The 8,259-nt window shown below is 46.8% G+C and overlaps 1 protein-coding gene across 5 annotated transcripts in view; it reads left to right on the forward strand.

Annotated features, from left to right (window-relative positions):
• The window catches only part of ZMYM3 (zinc finger MYM-type containing 3), a 451,376-nt gene extending 444,636 nt beyond the window's left edge, over positions 1-6,740 (forward strand). For all 5 annotated transcript variants that reach the window (XM_069209214.1, XM_069209211.1, XM_069209204.1 and 2 more), the window contains one exon: positions 2,200-6,740. In XM_069209214.1, coding sequence (XP_069065315.1) covers positions 2,200-2,398 — 199 coding nt within the window. In that variant the 3' untranslated portion in view covers positions 2,399-6,740. The remainder of the gene's footprint in view (positions 1-2,199) is intronic.
• Positions 6,741-8,259: the final 1,519 nt, after the last annotated feature.

The raw sequence follows: 8,259 nt of genomic DNA on the forward strand, positions 1-8,259 counted from the left end.
TGGGTGCCAGGGTTGTGCCAATTGTGGAGACAATGGTACATTTTAGGTGAAAGAACACTGGTGCTGGGGCCTGGTTAGCAGGGTCCCAGCACACTTCTCAGTCAAGTCAGCATCAGTATCAGGCAAAAAGTGGGGGGTAATTGCAACAGGGAGCCATTTCCTTACACAGGTCCACTGGCCACAGGAGTTCTTGATCCTTCTTAGGTGCAGGGTAGTCCTCTGAGTCAGCGGAAGTCGCTGGGCCCGCAGGATGCATCGCTAGTGCAGGTTCTCTGAAGTTGGAGTCCGGTCGGTAGGGCTGGGGCCAAAGCAGTTGTCTTCCTTCTTCTCTGCAGGTTTTTTCATCTAAGCAGTCCTCCTTTTAGGTCATCAGGAATCTGATTTCCTGGGTTCAGGGTCGCCCCTAAATACTAAATTCAGGGGTGTGTTAGGGCTGGAGGGCAGTAGCCAATGACTACTGTCCCTGAGGGTGGCTACACCCTCATTGTGCCTCCTCCTTTTGAGGAGTTGGGCACATCCCTATTCCTGTTGGGCTAAATCATCCAAAACAAGATGGAGGATTTTCCAAGGAGGGGGTCACCTCAGCTCTGGTCACCTTAGGGGTGGACCTAGCTGAGGGGGTGACTCCTTGTTTTTTTCATTATATCCCCAGACTTGCTGCCAAAAGTGGGGGTTGTGTCCGGGGGGGCGGGCATCTCCACTAGCTGGGATGCCCACTATTCCTTACTTTGAAATAGTGCATACAGAGCCAACTTCCTACACTTTATTTTTGTAACACTGTATGGTTTTCATGTGTGTGAGTACTGTGTGACTAATGTGGTAATGCATGAGCTTTGCATGTCTCCTAGATAAGCCTTGGCTGCTCATCCACAGCTACCTCTAGAGAGCCTGGCTTCTAGACACTGCCTACATTTCACTAATGTGGGGTACCTGGACCTGGAATAAGGTGTAAGTACCTTAGGTAGCCACCACACACCAGGCTAGCTTCCGACCCCATCCCACAGTAAAAGTCCTCTTTTTTTTTTTGTTGGGGAGGAGTGTCTACCCTCCCCCACTAGCCTCCCTTCCCCCTTGCCATGATGTGTCACACACTAGCATCCGTCAGAACACATTAGACAGACCTACATCCACACAGTTCAATATGCCTGGTAGTCAGCAATCCTTGTAACTAATAGCACTCTTTGCAAAGAAATTCTACACTTTAACTTCCTCTTCTGTTATGGGTATATCTCCACAAAGAAGATTCGGAATAAATTGATGTAGTCTTCTGGTCTTGATCTTTTGAACTAAAATCATGCATCTTGAGTTCAGTGAATGAGACGGTCGCCTCAAAGCATAATACCCGTAACACTTCATGGCAGTCGGACTCCAGATAACCCTAGATCTACCCAGGCAAGAAGTGGCCAAAGTCAGGATGTGCAGCATGTGTATTTCCTTATTTTCTGCATTGGTGTTTATATTGCGCAGACCGGTCCATAAAACAGTGCTGTGCTATGCGCGAGTCTTCAACATGGAGATGCACAATTTGGCCAAGTAGTTTGTGCAGGACACTTGCTGTTTCGTGCTACGTGTATCCTCCTGCATCCGAGGTGTTCAAAGAGCTAGCTTTATAGTTACTTGTTAGTCCTAATGTAGAGTTTCTCCCTTTACCGCATCCCCAGCAAACTATTGTCAAAACTATTGTATGGCTCGGTTTTTCCCTGGCCATGAATAGTTCTCAATTCGAAGTAAGTAGAGAAGCAGTTTCCGTTTCTGCCATTAGTCGGGTTGAAAACCATGGGAAGGCGTAGTAGATAATCTGTGGCGAGAAGTCACCAGAAAGTAAGTTTCCATCCCCTTACTTTGCCTCTTTCTGCTATGGAAAACGACAGTTCATTCAAGCAACTGGCAGTCACTGGCATAGTTGGAGGTTGATGGTGACAAGCTTCATGTATTTGTGAAGGATTTTTGTTCAAGGCTGCTGCTCACTCGTGTAGGAGGCATGTTGTGGGTGCCAAAGGCCAGGACTGCCTGCCATTGGTGATTGCACACTGCATCACGCTAGTAGCTGACAATACCTTTTTTGGTTATATAGCCTTTTCTGTAACGCTCCTGCGGCTTAGCGTGCTGATATTTGTTTTGGTCTTGTGGTTGAGTGAGTACTTTGGTACGTTCTTTGAAATGCCAGCTAACATACCATGTTTTTTTATCTGTCCGCAGCCCAGAAGCTCTGAAGAATCGCAGTGATGTTTTCTATCAGCAGCCGGAGCGCTCTTGCGTGGCAGAGTCGCCGCTCTGGTACTCTGTCCTCCCTATGGAGAAAGCGATGCTGGAGAACATGCTGAATCGGATCCTAGCGGTGAGGGAGATATATGAGGAGCACCACCGGGCTGGCATCCTGGATGACGACATGGACTGAACTGCTGAAAATGGTTGTGCCGAGAGGTGAAATAGGAGAGCGATACCAAGCGTGGCTTGGAGAGCCACCCGTTTCCTCTCCCATCGGCATATCAGAAACCTCCGATTGACTGGCCCCGTCCTCCCCAGTGAGAAGGGCTCTTTGGGAGAGGTTATCAGGGGCACAAGGAATGAGGTGCCTGTTACCACTGAAAGCCAGCCCAGCCTTCTTGATAGCAGAGGCTGTGGGAGCTGTAATCTGGATGGGACAGATGTTTCAAGTTTTCCTTTTCCAGTCCCAACACCCCAAGTTGCGTTTTGCGCTGCCCTTTCAAAGATGTCACCTTTCTTAGCTGCAACCTCCTGTTTCCATCAGTCTGAGCACGTTCTTGGAACATTCATTTTCAATGGGTTGTGCACGCCTGACAGGTCCAACTGTATTCTTGAAATTAAGGGGCTGATAGCAGGGGTTAGTCATGGACAAACAGTGTCTGGAGCTGGATGTAACTTTAGCTGAGGTCGTTGGAGAAGGGGTCGTGTGTCGTCCACTCCCCAGATGGCCTCCCATTACCATCTATCTATGCCTAATCGTAGACTTAATTCTCTAGTCCTTTCTCCTGCTGGCACATGTCATATCTATTCCTGTTGCCTTGGTGCGCGCCCCAGATCTAGTGAGTTGAGTGCATGTCCATACTGTCTGGTGGACAAAGCAGGGGTCTTCAAGCTACTGTGCTGTTTGAGCGCTGCAGAAGTATTCCCCTCCATTCCTTCTCCTACATTTCCCACCCCATAGAACTACCTGACTTGTGCCCACTAGTGACAGTGCACTGTGCAGTTTTCTATAAATAGTAGGATCCTTACACCACACCCCTATATGAATGTTAAAATGACCCTCCCTGCTGGTCCATGGAGCCTAACGTATAGATCTGTTGAATCCTGGCATTTTCCCCACAACATTGCCATGTTTCCCAGCCAAGCTGAAGGACTGCCAGAACCACATCGTAAAAGGCGGCGCTGCATTGCAGGGATGCTTTCCCTTTTCGCAGATTCCCCCTGGTTGTGCATTTTCTTGCAGGCTGTCAGTTCTTTGTGGAGAAGAGGAAAGTCCATCAGATTCCTCAATGTGGTGATGCTGTCACTGCCAAACATCTAAGAGATGCCCTTGCAATGTGTCCATCTTGTATCTCAACTCATCCATCATACTGCCTTCTGTCTAACTGATTTGCAAACACTGGTTCTTCCCATACAGCACTTCAAGGTGATGCTCATACTTCATCTGACCAAGACTCCCTCTTTCCTCTCAGCCTGCATCGCCCCAGACCACTTCTGCCTTCTCTCTGTCCCTTGCTCACAGCTCTGCATTAGACACTACCATCCATGCAAACCATGATCCTGAGGGGTCTCTTTGAGACTGAGCAACATAGTCTCGTTCCCAAGGATTGCCTTTGACGGGCAAATTAACCAGACTTGATTAAACAGGTCAGCAGTCTGAAATGTGAGTCTTCTGCACAAGTTAAATTCGTTGTTCATCTTTGAATTGGTAAGGCAGCCATTGATAGGTGTTTGACGTTGCATTTTGTATCGAAGGTAGATGGGGAGCTTACCAGTGCAAAAAACTGGCTAGAGATTCATTTAGATGTAGGGAATGCAATTGATATGACTGGGCATGGGGCCCAGCTGGAAATGAAGAAGTTATCAGTCTGGCTTAGACAACTACAGTGATGGTGTAATAACTGCTCCCTATACAACTTAGTATGAGGGTCCCTCACAGAGTGCAAGAGCCAGAGCTGCATGGTAGAGTTCACCTCTGAAGTTCAGGGGAACCGTTGTGAAGAGCCTTAGCCAAATATATATATTCATGGGACCACGCAACGTTTCAAAGTGTGCAGGCATGATTTAATACCATTTGTATTTCACCCACAGGAATGAAAACTAAGGTAGTTATCATCGTGGGAATAGCTTTATGAAGGAATGACGAAGAACATCTAGTGTAGCCATCTCAACGTGCCCACATCTTCAGAGGATTTTTTGCACAGTACTTGGTGTTGGGTGAGCGTGGCCTATTAGCGAGATATTCTGCGGTTCCATCAAGTTTGCATTGGATCACTCAGTACTGAGAGTATTATAAATATCTATGGCCCAGGTTTATATGTTGGAACCTACACTTGTGCAGCAGAATCGCTGTGCTTTTGATAACCACAGGGCCTTTCAGCTTGTCACTGGACTGGCGACTGGTTAAGGGTAGTTTGGAAGTGGGAGAATGGGCACTGTCTGCAAGACTCTGCAAAACTTTCTCCCTGCCTGCCTGGCTCAGGGAGCTTAACAATGGTCTTGGTAGTTCACATTTGAAACCTGAGGGCCCACACAGAATGTTGACCTTTACAGTAGACACAAACTACCAGTTTGTAGTTTGTGCCCCTTGGGCCAAGAATGTCTCTTTCTTTCTTGAATGTTAACAGAACAGTGAAAAGACACATGTCTGAAATAGTTCTGAGGGTTTTAAATTGTTTGAAATAGTTTTAGCTTTTTAATAAAAGGCGATCAGTGTGTTTTACCGAGGTTGGTTGTCCTACTCTGACCTGCCTTTAAGATATCAGCTGAGGGGTTTTAGCTGAGACCCTCTGTGTCTTAAGACGTGGATTTATGCTTTGAAGCAGAGCTAGAAGAGGGGCCAGTCCTGCCTTACTTAGGAGTTGTATTGATGCCCCCGGTGATGTGTAATGTTTTGCCTGTTAAATCCTCTTATCCAGGGGGCTCCTTTTCTGTACTCTCTTCTAGGAATCAGTGGCACAAAAACCTGCTTCTAATCTGCAGCTGGCTGGGTGGAGACCTGGTTTCATCTCTGCGGATTCCTATAAGTTGCATCACCACTTACTTACTTGAGGGACTGCTTAGCCTGGTTTTCCTCAATTCTTTCACTTTTATACTTTTGTCTTGTCACATGCTTCCTGTCATGCCTTGTATTCTCATCCGGGGCCTCACACCGTCTCCGCGCCGCTTCCGAGCTCCTATGGTGTCCACAGGTGGCCGTCTTGAACTTTCCTGTGTTAACATTCAGTGGCTAGTTGTCCTTCTCTCACAGATTATTTCATATTCTGCCTGTCTTCATTATTATCAGTTGAGTCAGTACTAGTCTCATGTTCGTGGACATGCTCACCGGTCTCCATCCTCGCCGAAGCGGACCCCTCGCACTCTTCCTGCTGATTACCTGCCTCTTCTCACCAGTAGGGGGCACTCCTAAGACTACAGATGAATTGGGTTCCCCATTTTATTTTTTTTAAAGAATTTTTTTATTTGATTTTTAAACTGTAAATTGACTTGGCTGCTGTTTAAAAAAACTAAAATTACAAATAACAAACAAAAGTGTACATACCACACAGGACCGTGTGTCCTGCATCCCCGTGATCCAGGATCGTGTGCGTGAGCAAGCATCCTTGCGGGCACGCACCTCTGTCCACACACTCAGTGACACACTTCCTTGTAGTGCTAAAAGATGGTTGTTACAACTGAACCCTGTGTCTATATGAAAATTGTTCATAGCAAATAAAGTAATTTCAAAACTTTTATTAGCAGGCTGTATGCTGTTGATGCCACCTGACTTGGGAGTGGACAAAATCTTCCCCTAAAGCACCTGTACAAACTCCCCTCTTTCATTTTAGGAACAATGATTCCCGAGACTTGGGGGATTCTAAAAATACCAATACATACCTGGAAGGAAATATTTTTCAAAACAAAATCATCCAGAAGTTCAGACACAATTGGTTTGTTTCACTGTTCCACATGTGAAATTACGTCCTCAGATAGTTAATACAATTAGCACTATTCCTTCAACAGTTAGATTGTCATATCTGGTTCATCTTCACTTGTTCTGTTGTATGTCCACCATTCTGGACCTCCCTGCACTACACTATATCCAGCTGACGCATCTTAAAAGGATTTTTACCTTAAACGAGGTCTTTGGTAAGTGACGGACTATGTGGGCATCCCATTTTAACTCGTTCTACCTTGTAGTAGAAACAGTCTGCCATGCTCCTAAATTATGAAACCAATATATATATATGGTTCGGGAAGATCTAATCTTCCAGGTTAGTGGTGGTATACAAGTTTTATGTCAGTGCCATTTTTCTCATCACAACTTTGAACTCTTACTGAATGTCCAAGATCTCCCGGATAAAAGTTTAATGGCTGAGTTGGATGTGGAGTGCCTCAAGCTCGTTATGTGGAGAACGGTTAATGAACTCTGAAGCAGGAATATAGAGCTGCTTTCCTCTAAGACCTTTCCTTCATATTTCAAGAGTTACTTTTGTCCGGCACTGAAGTTGAATTTAACATGTTTATAAATAAAACATTTCTTTTTTTTGGCATTGTTGACAAATGTATGACTTCAGTTGTGGACTTACAGGCCTATGATTAATTTGACTGATTTTCAGCTGTGTAAAGTGTTAATTTAATATTTAGTTTGACAGCATTTCTGTGCTCACCCGTTTATACTTTGATATCAACAAGTTCTCACTTGTCACAAGATGGTGCATTAGACGAAGACACTCACTTTAGAATTCAAAGAGAATTTCTGCTATGCTGTGTGTGAAATCATTTTCCAACTTTTCCAACTTTCTCCATTTATCTGCAAGAGACTTCTAACCACAGATTCCTTACCTTAGAATTATCCCCAGACTTCAGACTGAATCGGGGATTGTTTTGTGTGCAGTACTCCTGCATGCCAGCTGGTGGCATTGTTCGACTCCGCATAGTTTTGTCCGCTCTGGGAGTGACTGGCGGCTTGACGTTCAATGCCTCAATGATTGAGGTGCCGGTCGAGAGGAAGGCCCTGAGATACGCACAAAGTCTGAGATCCTTGTCGCACTCAGTCGTCAGGTCACTCAGATTAGTCACTCCACCACAAGAAGTCTTAGACTTCACCCTGTCCTTTGCCCAACAAGATGAGGGTGTGTCCACATTTGAGGCCTGGCTCCATGGTAGAGACAGCACCAGGGCCGTCTCCACTCCTTTCCTGAAGCCAGACCGACCCCGCCCAGTTAAGAGTTCTGAGAGGCCATGCGCCTCGTATTCGGGTGGCTCGTTCCCTCTGGCACACCTTCAGGCCTCAGGGTTCAGCAGGGCCCCTTCTAGTTCCACTCTGGCAGCTTTGGCCCTGGCACCAGTCAGACCCTGAGATCAGTTCCTCGATCATGACAGACATTGGTTGCTCCAATTCATTCTTCCCCAGCGTCGATCCTAATGACAGCAGTAGGGCTGTTCCCATTCTAATTCCTTACTCTAACACAGGGCTGGAGGGTTGTCCTCTGATGCTGACTCCAGTGTCGACTGGAGCAGTGCCTTGCAGGCTGGAGCCTGAGCCCTGTTATTATAGGCTAGGACCCTGGGATGAATGGGAAGGGGTCGCTGGACCGTGAGGAATACCAGCCTTATAAAACTATGGACTGGTGTGAGGATCTGGGTGGGTGAACAGGACACCTGTCCAGATACTGGCATGCTTTTCTCCCCATACTGTGGTGGCAGAGTAGGGAGCGTCCCCCATGATGGTGAGGAGGGCTGCCGAGGTCCTGGACCTCAGCCTGCCCTCGGTGACAGTCAAGATGAATGTCTTGAGAAGTGTTTCATCTGAAAGTGTCCCCATCAGAACTGCTTCCCCCTTTTAATGAGACACTTACTGGTGTCCTGCTTGGGACATGGTCGAAGCCCAGGGCAGGGGTTCTGGTGAACAGGGTGATTGCCCGCCGCCACTGCCCTGCTCCTGGGGACCCAGACTTGCTCTTACAACATCTCATCCCAGAGAGATTGGTGGTCCAAACCTCCACCTCCCACGTATATCTTGGTGCAATCCCAACTGCCCCACCAGATCTGGAATCCAAAAGGCTGTAC

The sequence above is a fragment of the Pleurodeles waltl genome, chromosome 2_1 (assembly GCF_031143425.1).
Source record: "Pleurodeles waltl isolate 20211129_DDA chromosome 2_1, aPleWal1.hap1.20221129, whole genome shotgun sequence".
Lineage (NCBI taxonomy): Eukaryota > Metazoa > Chordata > Amphibia > Caudata > Salamandridae > Pleurodeles > Pleurodeles waltl.